Source organism: Zonotrichia albicollis, chromosome 5 (assembly GCF_047830755.1).
Source record: "Zonotrichia albicollis isolate bZonAlb1 chromosome 5, bZonAlb1.hap1, whole genome shotgun sequence".
Lineage (NCBI taxonomy): Eukaryota > Metazoa > Chordata > Aves > Passeriformes > Passerellidae > Zonotrichia > Zonotrichia albicollis.
In genome coordinates this window covers 21,315,305-21,338,422 of record NC_133823.1, presented here as the reverse complement: position 1 = coordinate 21,338,422, position 23,118 = coordinate 21,315,305, and the positions used below count along the sequence as shown (strand labels likewise).

The window sequence follows — 23,118 nt, the reverse complement described above, 5'->3', positions numbered from 1 at the left end:
CAGGAGAAAGAAATGAGGGGACGTAGAAAGAAAAGGATGGAATTTTGGTGTGGGAATAGGGTAAGTCTTGCAAGGAAGTGTGAAAATAGGCATGAAAAGAGCCTTTTTATAAGAAACTGCAGCACTTACAAGCAGGCTACTAGAATAATTGAGGGAATTGAGAACATATTTTGAAAAGAAATTTAAAAGTTTATTTTAACCTACCAAAGCAGGGCATGAGAAGGGCATATTAGTGCTAGTACTTCCAGTGCAGAATGTAAGGGTGTCCATTTAATCTTGTATTATTGTTTTATAAAGGGAAATTACTTTAGGTCCTTTTTTTTCAGTTCTGGAAGTCCAGACAATAAGCTCATTCATCCAGCAGCAAGTCTTTTGTCCTGCCTTCAGTCTAGATATAAAATAACCAATCTAGGAGGGGTTGTACAGCAGGTTGAGTTTGGTCTGGATTAAAGCTTATGATGTGATGATTTGGGTAGCCTCATTCCTTAGTGCCTTTAAAAGGGAATGGATGATTTGATCATTCTCATTAATTACATAAGGAGTATGTAGGGGGATAGAATAGAAGAAAATAAAGATAGTGTAGAAAGTAATCTTACCCCTAAGGAGTTGCAGCTGGGCCAATGATCAAAGATTAGGAACAGGCCTGACTTTACCAGGCCACAGCTGTGATCAGCGAGAAGAAGAGTGCTATAGAAGAGTGGGGGGGCTGGGTGAGAAGGGAACTGGAGTCAGTTGGCTGCTTTGTGAAGAAGAAGTCGTCAGTGCTTGGAGGAGCAGCCCACAAGAAAAACCAAGAGGGTATGAAACTTTTGTGATAAGGAGATAACAGTATGGCACCCCTGCAATAAGATGACAACAGGAGTATGTAGCTGAGTTTCATGGCCTGTGCTGATTACCTGCCAAGTCAAGGAGTGAATATACATTTGTATGTATGCCCTGTGTTTAATAATCTAATACTTGACTGTAGTTGTATCTTCTTCAACTCTGCAGTGTAAAACTGATGAGAATTAATGCCATCAAGTGCCTCTTCTTGTCCCATAAGCAGGGTCAAGGTGGTACTGGTGTCCCTAAATCAGAGCAGAATTTTCTCCAGTCAACTCCTTTCATCGTCCACAGAAAATGTGGTCCACTGTAATTAAATCCTATGCTCCTTAACTGGAATCTTTCTTATACTGGAGACTCAGGAAGGGATGAGAGGAGACTTTACAGGCCAGGCTTGCTTGCAGATCCACCAGGTTACAGCCTGAGGTGTAGCACAAGGTCTGGATGAGCTGTGTTCAGACTGCAGTGAGGTCTCTGTGTGCGCGGCAGGTTGGCATCACATCCCATAACAGGATGAGGTGTTGTCTGAGATTCCTGGAACAGTAAGCTTGTCTGTGACCTGCTGAAGCTGTCTCTCCTGAATGCTGTCCAGCTTTTTAAGCTTCCAAACTTTCAAGACTGAGTTTGGATGTCCTTTCTAAGGTTATCAGACAGAAAGGAAGCATGGAGTAATAAGCACCATTTACAAGATTTTATTTTTTAATGCATCTGAAAATTTCTTTGAACGTGGGGACTATTTTTAGTTTGGAAAAGGGGATAAATCTGCTACCATTTTAGAACATAACAATGGGTTAAACTGCTGAGAGCTAGGAAATGCAGTTTGCTAACATACTGAGAAGTGAAAGCAGTGAAAATGAGAAAGTTTGTGTTGTAGAAACACTATTAAATTGAAAATTTAAACTGAAAAAGTTGCCATAGGTAACTCTTGCTGTGACAGAAATGAGGTGTTAAAAGTATTACAGACGGCAGTTTCAGTAGACAAAAAGCTATGTGCCTGCAATGCAGTGTGACCCCTATGCACAAGAGACTTCCCTCCTTGCTGACTGCCATTTTTTATTTCAGTCAAATCCTGGTATTGTCACTTGCCTTGAAAATCATCCACACAGGCTTGAAACAGGACAGTTCTTAACCTTTCGGGAAGTGAATGGAATGTCATGCTTGAATGGATCCACACACCAAATAACAGGTAAGCTGCTGCTGGCTCATTTGCAAGGTTCTTGTTTGCTGGCCTGATTTAGCCACTGCAGTGTTAGTTACCATAGTCAGAGGAGTGCTGGGTTGTGCAGACCTCCAATGAACTTGCACAGAAGAATCGCTTTTTGGTGTTGTTTTAGATGGCATTTAGTAAATTCTACCTGAATTCATCTTGCTGCTTAAGGAGCCAGTGGAATAGCTCAGCTCAAACTGTGGAATCTATTTAGCAGCCTCTGAGCTGACCGTCCTTCGTCTGCTGATGAAACTGATTTGGTATTTGGAGGGTCCCATAATGCCTGTGCTTCTGTCATGTTTTGGATGCCACTTGGTGTGTCACCGTTTGCCTTGTAGCTTTTTTGGGTGACAATTGTAAGTGTACAGGGATTGCATTGACAATGTTCTAAGAATGCTTTTGAAATTATTTTCATGATTTACATCTACCCTGCTTTGTTCTACTTTATGCATGTCTCAAGGTATTCTACATGGTTCCTTTTGGATGCTGGGGAATTTTTCAGTTTCCAGATCTGAATGTCTGTTTGTTTGGAGCAGAAGAGAGAGCAAGTGGGTGGGAGTTGTTTGTTTGTTTTTAACTGTTTTGTGGTCTGAGACAAAACCCAGTACCCTTGAAACACGTGCTTGAATCTGTTTCCTCTGGGCCCTTGCATTTTGCTAGAACTGATGCTGCAGTCAGTTCATTCCTCTATTCATTGCTTAGCTTTTGGTTTTAGTTTTCCATGAATTAAGTTTTTCTGTCTTTTTGCCTTGCCTGAATGATGCTTCCCATGTATGAGGGGGAAGATGTGACCAAATGCTCCAGCTGCCTTTTTTGATTACCTGTAGTTCTCATCACAGGGCTAAAGTCCTACTCAAAGGAGTTAATACTAGACACTGCTGTGCATGTTCTAAAGAAAATTACATGTGATTTCATTTTTGTTAAAGAGCTGTGGTCATCAGAATTCTTGTTAATTCTGCTGCCACTTAAAAAAGCTCATTTCATAACAGCTCATGTGAAACTAATGCTTTGTCCTTCTGCCAGTTTCTGGGTTAATCCTGTTAGAAGGATCAGCTGTGCTTATGTTTCAAAATAAGGTTGTCCACTTGAAATTGCAGCACTAAAAGAAAGGACAGGCAACCCCCCCCTTCATTGTATACAGAACTGTAGCATCCAATGACACTTAGAATTATCTGTCACTGTTTATTGTCTTTTTTCAGTGGTGTCACCTTACTCCTTCAGCATTGGTGATACATCAGAGATGGAGCCTTACCTGCATGGAGGCATCGCTGTGCAAGTGAAGACGCCCAAGATGTGTTACTTTGTAAGTGTGTGCTTGGCAAAGCTGGGTTCTCAGGCATTAATACTCTGAGCACTGGAAGCAGAGTTCAGCATGTACATGTTTCCTGGAATTATAGAATTTGTTTAGAGGGGACCCACAAGGATCATGGATTCCAGCTCCTGGCTCTGCACAGGACAGCCCCAGAAAGCACACCCATTTAAAGATGAGTCTTGCCACTAGGATGTGAAACATCTCTCTGACCATTTTTGATAGAACTTGCAGTAGATAATTAATTTTAGATCTAGTATGGTATGAATAATGAAAAGAGTGCTAGTCAGAAAGTATACGCATTTCTTAATCTCTGTAGGAAGAGTATAGTTTTGTCAGGTAGCAGTGGCTGTGGTGTTCTTAAGTGGTACATTGTTGTCATGAATTCTGTTTTTCCAGGAACAGCTGGAGAAGCAGATAACAAACCCATTATGCCTTGTTCCGGATTTTAGCAAGCCTGAGGTAATTAGCATGTGGGGATTTGGGCATAAGTGCTCTAATAGCAAAAATACATGAATTGTAATCTGTATCTTTGTGTTTAAGATAATATAATTTCTAATTTTTGCCCTTAATTTTGTTATTGATGTTTGGCAAAATGCAATGCATTATAATGCCTAGTTAAATGAAGATTACTACACTTTCCAATTTCAGCTCTAAATTCTTTTGGGGACTCTTCAGTTAGACTTAGTTGAAGTGGATGATGAATGTGTGTAAAGTTGCATTACTGAGCAACACTTTTTAAAAAACATTAATAAAATGTATTTCAAATTCACTTTTTTAAGGCCATTTAAAAGCTTTTTTTGAGTGTTGTACTTAAGAGACAAGATATGAAATGGTAACAGAAGAGTTCAGAGAGTTGTTTTTGTTTACTTCATTTCTTCCTAGTTTGTAACTGATCAACAGCTGTTTTTGTCTTAACAGGCACCTTTGCAGATCCATGTTGCCATGCTTGCTTTGAACCAATTCCAGGAGAACTTTGGTCGTGGACCAAACATTGGGTAAAGCAGCAGTTCTGTGTTTGCCAAGCCTTGAACCAGACAGATCTCTCCTTTTGGTGTAGTTCCTGGGTGGCTGTGCAGCATGGTACCTTCCCTGTCTGGTACCTGATAGACCATGTAGAAATGGAAAGATGAAGAATGTTACCTGATGTGTGTCTGGGGCTGTAACAAGGCTTTCCCAATATTGCAATGGCACTCCTGGGCCCAGGCAGACAGGAGACACTTCTGGAGGGAGGCCTTCTCTGTTCTAGCTTTTTCACATTGTGGGACTGATATGGAAAAGTTGTTTCAGTGATCCTGAATTATCTTGTAGTTCATGGATTTAAAAAACCTAAATGATTTGGGGTTAATTTTCAGTGTTTTTCATTCAGCTATAGTTCTTGATGTGCGTAATTTTGAGTTAAATGAGACAAAATTACTTAAGAAGTATAAATCTTAAGACTGTACTTGCACATGGGCTTTTCCGTTGAGACTCCTGTTCTTGAGCTAACTGGAACATTTAGAAGTACATCTTGAATGCTCACTGTTAAGGATAATGTGAGATTCCATACTTCCTACTGTATCCATTGCTTTTTATCTGCCATTGATTGTGTTTCTAGAAGAACTCTGGAATGTTTAAGTCATCATTATTGTTTCTATCCTGGTGTCTAGATGCCTTCAAGATGCTGAGGAAATGCTGAAAATAGCCATTTCTATAAGTGAAACACTGGAAAACAAAGTGAGTAAGGAACCATTATCATTATGACTCACTTTTTACTCACTTATTTACTTGCCTAAAAGTCATGCTTTTGCATAAAAGTCATGCAACAAGTTGTTGGTCCTTGTTCTGGCCTTTGAGTCCATCTTTAGATAGATCAGTTGGCTGTCTGAAGGCCATGTGAGGAAACAGAATGGGATTTCAGCATGGGTTCAACTGAATGTTGGCCTGACATGATGGCTGGTCCTGTGGTGATGTGAATTCAGTTTTTAGACGAATGCATGTGACAAATGCAGGGTATATGGTGGATCTGTCTTTGCTGGAAACATTTTCCTAGTCAGAGTGAAATAATCTGTCTTTTACTAAGAAAAATGGACTGTGAAACTGTCAAACACTGACGTGTTCACTGGGGGGGGTAAACCTGTTCCTGTGTCTTACTTTTCAGCCTCAGGTGAATGGAGATGTGGTGAAATGGCTGTCTAGAACTGCTAAGGGATTTCTGCCTCCTTTGGCTGCAGCAGTGGGTGGTGTTGCTAGCCAGGAAGTCCTGAAAGCAGTAACAGGAAAATTTTCACCATTGCAGCAGTGGGTAAGGCTGTCTTGGTTTTTGGATGGTTATTTTGACATGTTATCAAGGGACGGTTGTGTGTAAATGCTGTATGATCAGAGTAGCCTGAACAACTTCTGTAACATGGAACTAAAAAAAAATAAAATATTGAGACTGTATTTAGAAAAAGTAGTGGTTTTATGAGCATAATAAAATTACAGCCAGTTTTAGTTAAAGTTTTTGTATTTGGGGTTCAGACAGTACATTGTTTTTCCACACTAGCAACAAGAACCTTGGCTTGTCACTGCATGGATGCAAGGATGTGATATAGTGCAGATAGCAGCTTAAGCTACTGTGTGTAAGATCAGGGCTTTTAGACTCTCAGGATAAATGTCAGAGTACAGTTGGATTAAAATTTGTCACAATCTTCAGAGTTACCTATGGAGGGGTAACATGCCTGTGAGAAGTCAAAACTTGCAGCTCACCTGTTCGAGTGAATGTTTTCTCCCCTCTGTATCCAAATGCTTTTTCCTGTTCACTAAAATTGTGGACTCTAGGGTACCAGATGCTGTGTAATCTTCCAGTAAATACTTAGTGCTCCTACATTTCCAGACTGTTGTTCATACAAAGTACTTAATTTTTAAATTAAAATAACATGAATGTTTTTCATAGGTTTTTAATAGATTTTTTTCTTTTTTTTTTGCAGCTATATATAGATGTTTTAGACATTGTAACACCTCTAGAGAAGGTGGGCTCTGAGGAGTTTCTCCCACGGTAAATATAACTACGAACTGCTGGCTTATGTACTGCTCACATCTGAGTCTCAGGCAGGCACAGATGTCTTTTAAAGTTAATTCAGTGCTGTTTGCTGGAGGGACAGGTTGGGGGTTAAGAATGTGAGTCCTATTTCAGCATGAAAAGGAATTATACTCTGTCTGACTTTCTTAGTTCATGTCAAAGTGTAGTTTGGCATCAATGGTACCACCATGACAAATAGCAGCTTGAAGTCTCCTGTTTTTGTCTCCTGTGCCTGCATAGGGGAGATAGATACGATGCCTTGAGGGCTTGTATTGGAGACTCTCTGTGCCAGAAGCTCCATGATTTGAATGTGTTCTTGGTGAGTATTATATTACATATTATATATTATATAATATATATATAATATATTATATATTATATCTTGGTGTTACTCTGTTTGCAAATGCTTTGTTGGTACAGCTAATGCCCACTGTCCCCAAAATACATGAGGGCAGCCCTCTGTGATGTGCCACTGCAGAATAAATGGTCCAGAATTGGAATGGACTTGTCTTTGTTGTTTCCACTTAACATTTCTGATTCTAAAAATGTAATGTTCTTTAGGTTGGCTGTGGAGCCATAGGCTGTGAAATGCTAAAAAACTTTGCCCTTCTTGGTGTTGGTACTGGGCAAGACAAAGGATTGGTAAGTCACCTGTTAACCTTGCTTCTCATTAGAAGTAGTGTGACAAGGAAGAGCTAAATAAAATAATTAGACTACTAAAATTGTTAAAATGATGTCTGTGCAGAGAATACAGTGGCCTTGGCATAGAAGGGTGTGCAATTAGAAGGAATAAACACTTGAGCAGTCTTGCTGTATTTTGATTTTAAAACAAAATGTAGTCAGTCAGTGTAAGGAGAGCTTTAGCCACACTGGATGCCAATAACAGAGTTTTGTTTTGACAAGTGTTTATAGAAGTTTCATCAAGATCATTGCTAAGTGTTGCACTTAAGTTGTAACTTCAGCTGTTGCTTTTGCCCCTTCTGACTTAGGTTACAATTACAGATCCAGATTTGATAGAGAAATCCAACCTGAACAGGCAGTTTCTTTTTCGACCTCATCACATACAGGTAGGCTTTCTTATTTAGTAAATTTTCTGGGCTATTGTATTTGCCTGCCCTATGTTCCTACAGAGAGCTGAACTTGTCAGTGTCTGTGCTGTCCAGAAAAGACTTAAAGGCTGTAATGAAACCTAGGGTTTTTTTAAACTGTGCTTAGAACTCCAATGGCATCTAACTCCTCACTAGTGTCAGTTAAGTAAAATTGGTTGTCTAATCTTAATTTGTACTGGTGTTTTTGACTAATGAAATCTCTAAATTTTGACAGTTGAATGAGTACTGTATTGCTTAAGAGCCTGCCATGCGTTACTATCTTAGAAATGCTCTACTATGCCATTGAAATTTGGGGAAAATAAAACAACAAAAGTTGTTTTTTTGAGTGTGCTGGCAGAAGTCTTCTTGATAGAGCTCAGTAGTGCTGCTGCTGATGGAACTTGACCAAAGTTGGTGTCTTTTGACTTAATTTAGCTTTCACTAAGCTGATAAATGGTTTGAAAAAGCCCAACGTGTACATTCAGTAAATGCATAACAGAGAAGCTGTTAATTCCTCAGAAGCAGAGAGAACATCCCAGTACTTGCAAACACAGCACAAAATAATAAAGGTGGCTTAGATCATGACAGCAATGTGGAAAAAGGCTTCCCTTGCCCAAAACACAACAGTTGAATTTTCTGCCTCCTGTTTATGTGTTGCAAATCTGGGTACAGATTGCACTTGGGATGGATAGATAAATGGAGGGTGAACCCTGCAAGCTTTTAGAAGTCACAGGCTTGAGTGCTGATGTCTAGATAATTGTGGTATGGCTAAAAGTGTGGAGTAGGTCAAGAACTCTCTTTCAGTTTAGCTTCTGAAATTGGTTTTGTGTGGAATGCCTTGCAGTAATGTGATTATTCACAGGTGCTTGATGTCTGTGCTGCATAGACAGAGTCAGAGTTACTGATGGGTTTATCCTCAGACAGTCATGAGCTGCTCCCTTCTTTTGAAGAAATTCTTATGAGTGGCAGCATGTGGCATCAATTTGTTACTTGATAAACCATTTAAGCACTTCTACCACCACGTCCTCTCTGAAACACTAAATTAAACAAAAAATAAAACTAGATCAATAAGGTATTTATCAGTGAGGGAGTATATGAATAAAAAAGTGTTTACCGTGTGTTTTGCATACTAACATTTCTATGAGTGAATTTTGTCTGATCAGTAAATGAAGTTGCTGTTTTTGTGTCCCTGATGATCTTTATCTACATATTGCTGATATCTGTATTTATGCTTTCAGAAACCTAAGAGCTACACTGCAGCAGAAGCAACTCTGAACATCAATCCTTACATAAAGATTGACTCAGATATCAATAAAGTTTGTCCAGCGACTGAGAACACTTACAGTGATGAATTCTACACCAAGCAAGACGTGATTGTGACTGCTTTGGACAATGTTGAAGCCAGGAGATACATTGATAGGTAGGGGGTGGAAGGGAAGCCAGGGCAACTGTTAACTTCTGATGACGGTGAGGATACTCCGTCAGTTTTAAGATTATTAAAGCATAAAAATATGCATTTAAATTTAAAAGTAGAGATATTGACATTTACAAATAATTTCTAATGCTCATAATCCACACATGTTGAGGTATAGGGTATCTTGATCTAACCTGAATAATTCTCATTTAATCTCTTTTTTCCCCTGAGTTTGGTGTAAGCTTTCCACTCTTCTGAAAGTGCCTAGAGACAACTCTGGTTGCACTCGAGTAATGTTTGCAAGGCAAGAATGTAGAGATTGTTCTGTACTCTGATAGTCTGTGTCTTTCCATGTCAGTCGTTGTGTAGCAAACCTGCGTCCTCTTATAGACTCTGGAACTATGGGAACAAAAGGACACACAGAAGTTATTGTGCCCCATCTGACAGAGTCCTACAATAGTCATGTAAGTCTTTCAAGACCATTGCTCACCTTCTGTAGCTTGTCCCATGACGCCCTCTGACTCTTTGATCATTTTTGTGTCTTTCTAAAGTAAGTGGCCTGTTTGAGCTGCTGCAGAACAGTACTGTTAGGAAATAATTGCTTCCTTTGTTTCTGAAAAAAAAACCACAGGAAATAAAATCTGAGCAGTTCTTTACAAGCATACATAATAGTTCTGTTTGAATGGGAGAGGGCAAAATAAACCTTCAGGCTCTATTGCTGATAGACACTACCTGCAGTATCCCTCTATTTTAAGTTCTTACGGAGAAATTCACTGGTTGAGAACACCATGAAATAGGGCCATGTGGACACAGACACAGGATTTTGAGCATCCTAGTTGTCTTGTTAGGGTCCATGAAGAAGTCTTTCTGGCCTTGAGTGACAGGGCATGAAAAACTTTCATGTTGAAAGTGTACATGACTGCCAGCTCCACATCTTGGAAAATCTGTCTGGCAATTTTGCCTGTTGTTTATGTTTCAAAGTTCAGTTTTGCTTTCCAGTGTTGAGTTTAGATTATTCCTCATAAAGAAGAATTAACAATACTAGCTAGTGCTGATAAAACAGATTTCTAAGCATAAAAAGCCACTTTGTGTTTTATAACAGCAGAGGTTTTAACTTATGTAGTGTACAAGTTCTTGGTGCCATTATGAGCAATTAACCTGGGTAAGCCTGAATTGACACGTAACTCTCTTTAATCACAGCGGGATCCACCAGAGGAGGAAATACCTTTTTGCACCTTGAAGTCTTTCCCAGCTGCTATCGAGCATACGATACAGTGGGCAAGAGATAAGGTAATGAATTAACCTTTCTGGCATTCAGCACAACTCCATGTGTGTTTGGAAGGGTGGGCATCTGATATTCTTCTTGAATAATGCCATATTTGTTCTTTTTATTTTACAGTTTGAAAGTTCATTTTCTCACAAGCCTTCATTGTTTAACAAGTTCTGGCAAACCTACCCATCGGCAGAAGAAGTTTTGCAGGTAAGGGAATGTTGCCAGGGTAAAAAAGAGGGTTTAAACTACTGCTTTATAGATTTTGTTTCTATTTAAGGCCGGTGAGATTACAGTTAGTTTCTGAGTTTTTTCAGAAAACCTGAAGACTGGCCAAGTCATTAGTTGATCATATGAACAGCAGTGTCTCTTAATTATAAGTTTCTCCAGCTCATGGGCTCTGTACATGATGTAGAAATACCAGAAAGACTGAAACACTGCTAGTGTGTGATTAGTGTGTGTCACACTGATGTGTAACTAGCTAGGAAAAAAGAAAGTAAGACTGAGTTTGAAGTGAGTTCAAGTAGTAATAAATTAGATTGGAATTGTTTACTGTCTTTTTATTTTCAGTCTGTAATGGCCTGTGGTCCAAAGGGCTGGGAAGTAATGGGGAAAAACCCCAGTGGAGAGGAGCACATAAAGGATAATATTTCATGAAGTGAACCTCTGTTTCCTCTTGCTTGTGGATTACTAAAAACATATTTACTGTTTGACTGGACTGGATTAGAAGGAATCTTGTCTGTTTTAACATTTCCACGTTTCTTTCTCTAGCGAATAAAGTCAGGAGAGAGCTTGGAAGGTTGTTTTCATGTTATTAAAACTCTCAGTAGAAGACCCCGAAGTTGGACTCAGTGTGTAGAACTAGCAAGAGTAAAATTTGAAAAGTATTTTAGCCATAAGGTAGGTAAGACCTGTAAATGGGGTAGTATGATGAGGATTTTAGAAAACATTGTGGCTCTAATAACAAGATGTCCAAGTCTTCGCATTCACTTCCATCTCTTCACAAATAACAGACTGTACTTGAAACCTAAAAATGCTGAGTCCCCTTTCTACTGTAGCGCTTCTAGGTCTGGTTTATTAACTCACTCTTAATACTCTGTTCAGTAGTCTCCATGCAGTTTTCTTGGCATTTTTCCATTGTTTTCCAAAGTATCAGGATTATCAGATGTCTTTTATTAGGCAGTGGGTTTTTGTTTCCCACACTAAACTCCTGTTACTGAACTCACCTTTGTAACCCTGATTTGTCTCAAAGATTTTTCTGAAATAAGAGCCAGTTTTTCTGACAGTCTGATCCACAGTGTTGCTTAAAGTATGTGTGTAATTTTGTAGGAAAGATGGGATTGGGATGTGGTGGATTAATAAACGTTCCTGTGTATACAGAATACCTGGTGGTAGTTGTCACATTGAGAAAATATTGCATTCCAAGTTGTGAATCCATATGCAAGAATCCTAAAGTGACAATAAGGTGGGGGAGAATGCTTTGCTTCTTGGATTAAATACCTTCCTTGAGCTTTGTACAGATGAGGTGACATTGTCATCTCTGTTCTGTGAATGAAATGGGCAAGCACTCTGTCTAGTAGTACTTGTCTTTAAGCTGTTCATCTTGACAAAGGTGTTTGATGATTTTCCTAACTCTTTAAATTACTTCAGCTAGTCAGGCTTGATTTAGTTTGGTCATGTCAATCTATGTGACAAATTACTAAAGCCTCTCTGGCTTTTCCTCTAGGCTCTTCAGCTCCTTCATTCATTTCCCCTTGATACACGATTAAAAGATGGAAGTAAGTACAAATGCCCCTTTATGCCTGTTGGCATATTCATAGCATGTCATGTTGCTGCTGCTCCTGGTTCCTTAGGATTTCATCTTAAGTCTGTTTTCCTACCAGGTTTGTTTTGGCAGTCACCAAAGAGGCCTCCTTTCCCAGTGAAGTTTGACTTCAATGATCCTTTGTAAGTATGGTACTGAGCCAGATGCATTGTATAGCGTCCTACAAAGCCCAGCTTACAGAAGTGCTAGGCAGTGGCTTTGTAGCCCTGGAAGTTGGACTGGGATCAACAGCTGTTAGTGCACAGTCTTATCCTGTGGCAGATTTGGTGAGGTGCCGAATACTTTCAGTGCAGATAATTTAACTTTCACTGATATGGGATTGGAGGGTGCTGTTCTGACAACATCTAATGTGAAATGGCTTAGAACAACCCATTTCATGTCCTATATGGCTGCAGAATTACTGAGTTGTTGCTGTCACACCTCCCTGCCCCCACTGTCCACATCATAAAATGCAGGATGCGCCCAATGACCTTGTGAAGGGACTACTTTTCTTGTTCATTTCAATTTGGGTCTGATCTAGATGGCTTGGGTATTACAGATAACTTTAAAAATGGATGTGGCCGATGGATTAAAAAGCTTTTATGTGCTGTATATCTACAATTGCTTTGAGAAACTGGATCACCCATTTTTGGTTTGAAAACTGACATCATGGTAAATATCAAAGTAATTCTGAGGTTAAGCTTTTTATCATATTGATGTTAAATGAGCATTTGTAATTGTTTGCTGACTGCATAGGATAAGGAGACATGGTTTTCATTAACTCTCCACTCATCAAAATTTGCTTAGTTTTGGGCACAACTTCTGAGTCACTCAAAATGTGCTATTTTGTACTGTGTACACTGAAGGATGGAAATCCTGTTTCTCAGTATGTTTGTTCAAGATCTTGAACTGATTGCAAACCTTTGGGCAACTGAAGTAGAAAAAACGATCAACCAAAAATAATTCTTTTGTCTTTAGGCACTATGGTTTCATCGTGAGCACAGCAAAGCTCTTTGCAACAGTGTACTGTGTTCCTTTCACAGAAAAGGTAATCCAGACTAACAGTGTTCCCTTAACTTAACCTGGTGTTCAGTTTGGGCCTATGCCCAGCTGCCAGTTCTTTTCAAGGGCTGATTGAAGTGATTCTTACAGTAATCTGTCCTTCAGCACTGTCTGTTTGGCAGTTGCTTACATTTTCTTTATTTAAATCCCTAACCTGGAGATGAATAGTGTAATGGATATTTTCAGTAAGCACTGAACTTAGTAATTATTATTTTGATGCTATATAACTAGTGAACTAAATGAAAATCTCTTTAAGGCTTTTTAAAAAAAAAATTAGTATCTTAGGTATGCTATGGAGGTTTTATTTTTTTACTGCTTGCCACCTCTGCATCGCTTATCTTTTTTTTTTTTCTTGTTTGTTTTTTAATTGGACCTTCCTGTAAGTCAGGTTTATACTCCTGTTCAGTATTCAAGTGCTAGACACTTCACACTGCTCTGGTTTGCTGTGGCAAATGAATTCTCCCTTGGTGTTTTAATGATGATGTTTAGCTGAAACATCACTGAATATCTGTGAGACTTTTTGGGTCTAGTATTCTTTGAAATCCTATTGCACTTAGTCTTTTTGTGGAGGCCTTTTTGAGTTGTTGTGAATTTAAATTGTTTTTCTTCAAAACTATAACAGGACTTGTCAGAGGAAACCATTTTGGGGATTATTTCATCTGTGAAGGTACCAGAGTTTAGACCTTCAAACAAAGTAAGTGTAATATTTAATTTAAAGAAAAAACCAAAATATTCTACAAGCAGTGTCCCACATCTCCAATTACTGCATTGATGCTAATGAGAAATAAACACAAATTATAATGTGTTCTGGGGAAATAAGTGTGCTAAGGTTAGAGGGAGCCCCTGAAGAACACCTAGTTCAATCCTCTTGCTTAAACAGGGGCAGCTAGAGCAAGTCATCAAGGACTGTGTCCTGCTGGGTTATGAATATCTCTGAGAATAGTGACTCCACAGCCTCTCTCTCTGTGTCAGTGTTCAACCATCCTCACAATTTTTCTGGGATGCTTTTGTTTGTTTCTTTTTCTTTGAAATATGTTTGTGTTTCTTAGGGAATTTTACGTGCTTCAGTTTGTGCCCTTGTGCCGTCACTGGGCACACCGTGCTGTCTGTACTTCCCTCCCCTGTGAGATGCTTGTACACATTGATAGGATCCCACTGACCCTTTTATTCCGCACTCTGAACCATCACAGCTCTCTCAGCTTCTCCTCCTATGAGAGATGCACCTGTCCTTTAATGTTCTTAGAAGCTCCTGGCTGGACTTGATCCAGTAAATCCATGTCTCTCTTGAGCTGGGGAGGAAAGCCTGCAAGGAAGACAGGAAATTTAGTACACTTGACAGCTGCACTGTATGAATTTCATGTATTTTATTACTCAAGCACTGTGCACACTTGCAGGTTGTACAGACTGATGAAACTGCAAGAAAACCAGATCATATTCCCGTCAGCAGTGAGGATGAAAGAAATGCTATTTTCCAGCTGGAGAAGTCTATACTATCCAATGAAGCTCTGGAAAGTGAGTAGTGCAAAACAGTGTCATAGTTTAGTAATATCCTGCATTTACATTTGCCGCTAGTGACATTGACATCTTTAGATGAAGCAGTTCTGGAATTCTGCGAGAAGTAGAGCTGATATCTAAAGCTTTCTGAAGTGCCATGCAGATACCTGTCCTGTTGCTTCACATTACCATATGGTTCTGAGATTCACAGAAGTTTTAGGCTTTCTGTTATGCTTGCCTGTAATTATGACACCGATGACAGGGAGCAGGCAGCAGTGGGGAATTGAACTCTTAAGGAGGGAGGAAGGGTGCTGGCTGGATCCCAGATGGACTGCAATTTATTTGGGCATGAGAAGGCTGACTGTCACTACTTAGAGTTCTCAATCTGAAATTATCCTAAATTGTAAAGATTGTTGAGAGTTTTCCTCAGCATCTTCTGGATTTAAAATGAGGATGCTTGCATTACATTTTGTGCCCGGACATACAAAGAGGCCACTAAGCAACAACTACATGCAAGCTTTTTTTAGCCCGTGAATTCAGGAGAAAGATTAGTTTATTCCTAACTCATCCCATGGAGTGTCAACCCAAAACTCTGATTCCAATGCTACTGAGTCTATATTTTTAAATTTTTACAGCTGAACTAAATTTTAAAAGGGAATTCTCTCAGGATGGAGCTTTAGTGAGGTGAGGTGTATGAGAAACATCCATAGTGATGTTCAAAATCTGTTCTTGGTGGTGCAAGGAAAGTAAAATTATAGAGCTCTGTTGATGTTCTATTTCATTATTCACTTTTAGCAAGTGGTATCAAAGGGGCATTTCCTAGCATAGGAAAACAAGTAAGGCACCAAGCTCAAGGATGTGAAATGTTTAATTTGTTAAGGTTCTAGTTCCCTTAAATTATGTTTAGGACATCTTCAGTTTTCTAATAATAATTTTGTGCTCTTTTATATTTTTTTATGAGCAGCTGACTTGCAAATGAAGCCCATCTCCTTCGAGAAAGACGATGATAGTAATGGGCACATAGATTTTGTAACAGCAGCGTCGAACCTGCGAGCCAAGATGTACAACATCGAACCAGCGGATCGGTTCAAAACAAAGCGCATTGCTGGGAAGATTATTCCTGCCATTGCAACAGCTACTGCTGCAGTATCAGGGCTGGTAAGATTGATTTTTAAAATGCATATTTCTTTCTTTTACTGTTTCGTGCCTTTCTCTTGCTGTTTCTTGCCGTTGTCTGGGTATTGATTACTGCTACCCTGACAGAGGCTCATTTCAAGAAATGGATTTATTTCTCATGTACCAGTAGCAAAGGTCGTGATTGATTCTAAGTGTGGTTGTTGAGGCATGCATGTAGTGCAGGGAGCTCAGCATGGAGCTGCAGTGCCAGCTGACTTCTGTGTGGGAGCCTCAGGCAAGAGGTCATGAACTGCTGACTCTGCACAACAAAGGGCACAGGGACCTGCGGCCTAGCCAGGTGACCAGACACTCAGGGACACAGCAGGAGCTGAGCACTGAGCTGGAAGACCCTGGACTGTTGAGCACAGAGACTGTAAGGGTACAAAAGCCCAGGCAGTCCTTTCTTCAGGGCCCCTTCTCCAAGGCAGCAGCTTGAATTGTTGTTCTGTTGCTACATCATGATGAAATTACTCAAAGAACCCAGAAGTCTGAGACTCTGCTAAGGAAAACCCAGGGTCCAGCCAGCAAGGAAACCTTGTCTGGCTGTGAGAGTGGGATAAGTAGCAAGACAGTGATTGAGAAGCTGCCCACTGTGAAGGGGATTTAGTCTCAGCAGTGAAAATCTTTGGTGGTGTGAATGTGGCTGCTGGAGTGGCTCCTGAATGGTCAAAAAGGAAGTTTTCTTAACATGGTGAGCCTTTGGTGCTTTTATTTTTTATTTCCAGCACAGAAAGATGGGTTGGAATTCTGCATTTTGGTTTGGTTTTGGCCATTAGTACTAACTTTCATTAGCATGCTGCTGCCAAGAGTGGAAAGGATCTGTTCTGTAGTAGTTCATGTTCATGCATCTCAACAGAACCTCATGCTTTGTGGAGATTGCATGAACTAAACAGTTTTGGAAGAGTACTACATTAAGAACAGTTTTTAAGTATTTCTCTTGGCTGCAACAGAATTTATTTATGTGGCATAGTGGGTTGCATTTCCATGTTATTTACTCTGCTGATTGGACAAAGGCTGATCCCATTAACAACTTCCTTGGTAGTTGCTGGTCTCTTAACTACACTAGAGTTGATAACGCTGAAACCTAATAAATAAATTCTAATTTACTGCAGGTTGCACTGGAACTCATCAAAGTTGTGGGTGGCTACCCAGCTGATGCATACAAGAACTGTTTTCTGAACCTAGCCATTCCCATAATGGTCTTTACAGAAACTGCTGAAGTAAGAAGAACAGAAATCAGGTAGGAAGGACAATGGCAGAAGGGCAAGGACAATAATTGGAAATATAATAATTGATTGCTGAATCATTCCAACAAGTGAGAAGTTTGAATAGTTACTAAATCCAGATATCCACATTAAGGCCTTATGTGCTCACATAGCAGAGCTATGATGGAACCACAGCTTGTAGCCATACTCCAGTTAAGCATTCGAGATATCCAAGGGTATTTTTTTGTTGTTTAAACTTGGAAAATGATGAATTGTTTCATGCTTGCTATCAAACTCTGCTATCCACTTGCTGTGTACTGCTAGAGGTGTAAGTGATCCTTGTAATACTGCCAAGGGTGTCCCATAATGCATTGCCCAAGAATTTCCTGTTTGGAAAATGCAGTCCATATTCATCTGTCCTAATTAAAAAAAATAGTGGGTTTAAAGGCTTAGTTTGTTTTTCAGTGGAAGCTGTTAATTGTGAGATTTTAAAAATCTGGAGAAGGTAGATGTGTGGCATTGTTCTTAGGAAACATCCCAGATACGCTTTTGCATCTTGAATATAAGAGCTATTTTTCGGTGGGTCTGAAAACTCAGCGACTTCATTGGCAGATACCACATTTACTTAGAGATCTTACTGTGTCTTGTGCTTAGCAAGGTCAGGGGGCTGGAGAAATGGCAGCAGAGAGGGAAGAGATTTTTGCTCAAGATTAAACAGCACATCAACAAGAAGACGTGGCAGTTCTCCAATACACTTATAAAGGGAATGACTGAGTTCACATTCTAAAGTAACAACCTTTCACTTTTTAAAACAGAAATGGGATATCATTTACCATCTGGGACAGGTGGACAATTTATGGGAAAGAGGATTTTACTCTGTTGGACTTCATAAATGCTGTCAGAGTAAGTTATCTACTGTCCTGGGTCAATACAAGAGGAAAGGAGTTCCTTGTTGAAATTGTTGTTGAATTGTGTTTTGTTTTCTTTTATATTTCTATCAAGTTACTGTTCAAACCAGAATAATTTTAGTAATAACTAATGTCAATGGGAATGTCTCTAAGTAAAGGCATTCAAGCCTGTTTTCAAATTCCTTGTTAATTCATTTGGCTCAAATGTATCTTAATAAAACTTTCTATCAACATCCATGCTTAAGCAAGTTTTCTGGTTTGGATCCTATGAATTTGAATAATTAGCTGTAGTATTTGCAGTAGTAGTATCTAGGCAGCAGTAGTATCTGAGCAGCTGTTCTAGTCTTTTAACAAGTTTTAATTTGTGAATTCCAGGAGAAATATGGAATTGAACCAACTATGGTTGTACAAGGAGTCAAGATGCTCTATGTTCCTGTGATGCCAGGCCATATTAAAAGATTGAAGTTGACGTAAGTATAACTGGAGAATGGATTTAGGGATGCAAGTGCACATACAAATTATGTTGATTGCTTGTATCAAAGGATGTGTGTCTGACAGCAGTATTTTCTCTCAAAGTGGTTTCTAGCCATTAATACTTTGGGAAGAAAAAAGATAATTTCTTACTTTTTGTAAAAGAAAAAAAGAGAGAGTGAGTTAACTTCTGTGATGAGAGAAGGAGACTTGCAAAATGCTTCTTTAACTGTTGAATACCAGAATGAGAAAGCTAAAGAAGTCTGACAGTAATTTCTTGAGGGGAAAGAATGTACCATGGTTCAAGCAGAACAAGACTACTAGAACCTTTTGAAACTGGCTTAAAACTAATGCTGATATTTAGCAACTAAGCTGTGAAGGAATAATGTATTGCTTGCAGTTTGAGATTTCTGTAAGTCTGTTCAATTAGAGTAATTGCTTGAGATTCTTCATCAGTTCAGCCCTTTTAAGAATGATGACATTCAAAAAGGTTCTGCTATGCTGCTTGCAGACAGGAAATAGTGGTATTTCACCCTGGCATTTTGATAGGATGTGAAGGCAGGGCATTGGGTTTTGACTGAAGGCTTTTGAAAAATAACAGCCAGGTCTCACCCAGGTTTAGTTCTGCCTTACCTGTGGATTGAACTACTTTAGCTTAAAATCTGTTCCTTACAGCTCCTGTGAAGTGTGTGGTAGTCAGTGCTCACAGGCTTTGCTGCAGCAAGTGGATGCACTGATCAGTACTGATTTGAAGGCCTGACAGTAGGTATCAGGCAGAGAGGTATAAGCAAGCTACTTCAAACTCCTGGGGAGAGAAGAGCTGCCAAGCTGTAGAGTGCCTGGCATACTAAGATGACAATTTACAGCCTGTCTCCAAAAACATTGCTTATATGCTTTCTCTTACAGCTGTATAAATAATTTTGAATGAGTGGGGTATGTAATGAAGTCAAAGTCATAGTATGAAGCTGCCTTCTTGTGAATATCAGGATTTTTTACTACTCTGAGACGTTAATGGGGTGTGTCTGTCAAGAAAATGGAATACTATTTGCTGAAGTTCAGGTGGAGGATCAGCTTTTGTGTGCAATTTAGAGGTGGTGTATTCTCTATTTTAGTTTGGTCTGTAGTATGCTGGGCCAGTACACATTGCTGGCAGTGAAATTCCTCCTAGTCTGGCCCTGAATTCCCACTGCCAGTTCTCCTGGTGCGTTTATGAACTGCTCTTCATTTCTTTATAGGATGCAAAAGCTTGTGAAACCATCAGCTGATAAGAAGTATGTGGATTTGACAGTTTCATTTGCTCCAGAGACTGATGGAGAGGAAGACTTGCCCGGACCACCAGTGAGATACTACTTTGTTCAGGAAGACAATTGATGGTAGAGACACAAAAGTCACTCATGGACCATTTGTTCTGAAAGGAGTGTGCTAATTTTCAGCTATTAAAGATGGTACTATATATTTCTTTTTGGTGAAGCCTTAATTAAATGGTGAAAATCAGTGGCTTTGCACTGAAGACAAACTGGATTTGTTTCTTCTGCTCCTGTATTCTTCAAGCCTGTTTGCTCAAAGGAGGATTGGTCACTCTATGAGATGGAATGTCCAGTACAGTCCTTAGCTTTAAGGCAAGATTTGTATTGAGGAAAGCAAGAAGAATGGTGAACCTAAGAAATGGTCCCCATGTGCAAATTAGGCAATTTGCATTTGCTTAGGGAAGAGTGCAAAAAATAGGAGAAGCACCATTTTATGATACTCCTGGTGTTCTAAGAACATCTCAAACTCTCTTCGTATGTTATTCCATTCTCAAACAAGAATTTCACTCCTGCCATCTACATGTGAGATTAGATCCATCTGAAAGGCTTAAACTCCCATTTAAAAGCAGAGGAGCTGCTTTCTTGTGTGGCTGCTTAGTGGTGCCGTGGTCAGCACAGCTGTCTTCTGTCAGTCTCGACATAGGCAGGGGCTGTCAATTGTCAAACTCCCCTCAAGTCCAGAGAGCTGGAATTGTTGATTATCTGCACTAAGACTGTTCTTTGTGGAATATTGCAGTATGGGTAAAGTGAAAACCTATCAGAAAGCCAAATTAGCACTTTCAACAATAAAACTTGGTCTTCAACAAAGAGAAAATGTGGTTGAGCCTTTCTGCCCTCACCAGATTAAAATCACTGTAGCACTTGATGTTAAAGGGAGGAAAAGACAAATACCTCTGGATGTTTGTCAAAGCAAACTTTTACCTCAGCTGCTCCGTTTGGTACCATTTCCTTATAGCAAATTGTTGTGCTGTACACCTGTCCTCAGAACAAGTCTGAGCTGCACTGAACCACGAGGTTTGACCCTCATTGATCAGTTATTGGGATATGTAATTATAAAATTTCTGCTTAACTGGAAATCACTGTGGACTAGTTTTGCTGCTATGGTGAGGCAGAGGTGTGTTACAAAAACATCATAATTTAACTCATCTAAGCACTGGGTACTTGAAGTAGCACTTTTTTTCTCACCATCATGGTAGAGCAAGGCAAGATTAGAATAGAAACTTAAACTGAAACACCCTCTCATATGTTTCAGCTTTAGAGATTGTTACTGAACATTATGTTCTGCAGCTGTTGCAAAAGATATTAACAACTTAGCTGTTTATCTTCAATCATAGTTTATTAAGCTTCAGGGATGTCTTCACATTTAATTTAATGATGTCACTAATTAGTGCTAAGGATCACTTAAAGGTTTAGGTCAACAAGAAAACACCGTCACCTCTCACAGCTGGAAGCTGGGAGATTAAACTTTGAGTAAGTATACTCTGTTACGTTAGTGTGGTGTTAACATCATGCTTATGCTTTTGAAATAAGCAGCATTTAAAAACAGTAAAGTCTCAGTACTGTTCTAGAATGCCATGTGACTGTCCTCAGGGTTTAAAGTAAACAGTCAGATATAATTCATGCAGTGGCTTTTCCTAATGACATGTGTGCCTTTGAGAGCCTTGTAAAAAGTCCCGGTCAAGGCTGGCAGGGATCACAGCCAGGACTTACAGATATTGCTTTATCTTTATGCTGCTCATATTGTGTGTGTGTCTGATGGATGGATGGATGCTCTGTGGATGGGTTCTGCTCAGTTGAAAAGTTGGTTATGGAAAAATTAAAAATGCACAATGGCTCTAGATATTAGAGCCATTAGCACACCTTTAAAAATTTTGGATATAAATTAATCTAGGTAAAATCTCAGAACTAGTAATTCAATTTGTGTAGAAGAACTTGGCATATCAAATGGCTCATTAAAACTGTTCTTCCTGCTTTAAACATTTTTAAATTTCTGATATGGAGAGTGAAGATGTTTAAATGGAAGATTATGGAGTACACTGATTCAGTGAAGGTGTTTATATGGAAGATTGTGGAGTACACTGATTTAGTATTTGTATTTGATAGAGTCTGTTTCTCAATCTGTTCCTGCTTTTTATCAAAAGTCTCTGCAGGTACTCAGCATGGTCATACTAAAAAGGCTCTGGGCAAGTGAATTTTGGGGTGCCAAATCTCCAATGTTGTCACAGTGCTACCAAGCTAGAGTCTTGTAGCATTACCTGGAACCTGAGGACTGGTTTATGTCTTTTATTTTTGTTCATGGCAGTGAAAGCTTGTGTTTGTCTAGGACTGTTTGATGCACAATTCCTGTGGAGCAGCTAAAGCTTGCTGTCTTCCTGTCACAATGAAAAGCTGTCTTTCCACTAGAGCACTTCAAATAGCTTTCTTTCAAAATGTCATTCTTTGAGAGAGCAGTTGATTTGCAGGAATGAAGTTTTATATCAGTAATGAAGATCCTTCTCACTCAAATGCTTTCTAGAAGAGTTTGCTCATATTTACACCAGCTTTCTCTGAATTTCTATCACTCTTAATAGGTGCAGTTAATTAATTTGCGCATGCCAAGTATTAAGCAGCCAGATCAACTTTTCTCTGGTTAGTCATCATGTTTCTTTAACGTTAGGAGTAGTGAGGATTCTGTGTGAGGGTCTCAATACTGTCAACAAGAATGTTTTAATGGATCAGATGGTTTTAAGCTTTTATTATCTATACCACAAGTAAAAAATAGATGTTTCCATATTATTTTCCCACCCTTTTCCTATGTACAGGGAAATGTGTGACTGCTTATTAAAAAGATAAAACTATGCAAGAATAGGGGTATATAGGCAGAAAAACTCTGGCACCAGTCAGGCTGTCACCTCTTCATGGCTTTTCACATCCTGAAATAAAACGGGTTTGAGCTAGGCAGGAAGCTCGTACACCTGTCTGACCTGTCATCAAATACAAGTAAAGATTTTAGATAAGTTTATGATCTTCATGTTTGTAATTTTCCTTGTGTCTTTGAAGCAATGTGAATGTAGGCCAGTATTTTTAAGAAAGGAACTGAATTTCAGCCAAAAGCTGAAACTGAAAGTTTATCAATCCCATGCAATTACAGAAAGCAAATGTGCAGCACAGTGCAGCAATCTAAACCTTTTTGGAAACGTTGATAAATTTGAGACCTCTCGAATATTTTAGTAAAGGTATATTGTGTGCGGTTGATTACGTAGCTGGTGCAGATGCTTATCCGTGGTGCACAAAGCCTAAAGGAGCCACTTACGCTTAAGCGTAAGCGTTCCATGAGCATCGCTAGCAGCAGAACTGCGTTAGTGCCCATCCTCTTGTATGGCACGGGTGAGAGACAGGGAAGGAGTGTAAGTTACCACTTGTCCCAGCAGCATACAAGTTTAAATTTCATAGGGAAAAAGCTGCAGCTCAGATCTGATGCACACTGAGCAGCACCCTCTTCACAAAGTGATCTAAACTATTTTCGTGAAAAGAAAGTGCTAACCTCCCGCGTTATCATGTA

At 39.4% G+C, this 23,118-nt stretch overlaps 1 protein-coding gene across 2 annotated transcripts in view; it reads left to right on the top strand.

Moving 5' to 3' along the window:
* UBA6 (ubiquitin like modifier activating enzyme 6) overlaps positions 1-20,391 on the top strand; it is a 28,686-nt gene extending 8,295 nt beyond the window's left edge. For both annotated transcript variants that reach the window (XM_026791973.2, XM_005484646.4), the window contains exons 10-34: positions 1,885-2,008; positions 3,229-3,332; positions 3,738-3,800; positions 4,260-4,336; positions 4,988-5,054; positions 5,479-5,622; positions 6,287-6,354; positions 6,619-6,697; positions 6,940-7,020; positions 7,368-7,445; positions 8,705-8,886; positions 9,239-9,344; positions 10,081-10,170; positions 10,280-10,360; positions 10,922-11,050; positions 11,877-11,928; positions 12,034-12,097; positions 12,933-13,002; positions 13,639-13,710; positions 14,411-14,528; positions 15,475-15,668; positions 16,799-16,926; positions 17,707-17,794; positions 18,175-18,269; positions 19,506-20,391. In XM_026791973.2, the coding sequence (XP_026647774.2) occupies positions 1,885-2,008; positions 3,229-3,332; positions 3,738-3,800; positions 4,260-4,336; positions 4,988-5,054; positions 5,479-5,622; positions 6,287-6,354; positions 6,619-6,697; positions 6,940-7,020; positions 7,368-7,445; positions 8,705-8,886; positions 9,239-9,344; positions 10,081-10,170; positions 10,280-10,360; positions 10,922-11,050; positions 11,877-11,928; positions 12,034-12,097; positions 12,933-13,002; positions 13,639-13,710; positions 14,411-14,528; positions 15,475-15,668; positions 16,799-16,926; positions 17,707-17,794; positions 18,175-18,269; positions 19,506-19,641 (2,490 nt within the window). In that variant the 3' untranslated portion in view covers positions 19,642-20,391. The remainder of the gene's footprint in view (positions 1-1,884; positions 2,009-3,228; positions 3,333-3,737; positions 3,801-4,259; positions 4,337-4,987; positions 5,055-5,478; positions 5,623-6,286; positions 6,355-6,618; positions 6,698-6,939; positions 7,021-7,367; positions 7,446-8,704; positions 8,887-9,238; positions 9,345-10,080; positions 10,171-10,279; positions 10,361-10,921; positions 11,051-11,876; positions 11,929-12,033; positions 12,098-12,932; positions 13,003-13,638; positions 13,711-14,410; positions 14,529-15,474; positions 15,669-16,798; positions 16,927-17,706; positions 17,795-18,174; positions 18,270-19,505) is intronic.
* The last annotated feature ends 2,727 nt before the right edge of the window (positions 20,392-23,118 follow it).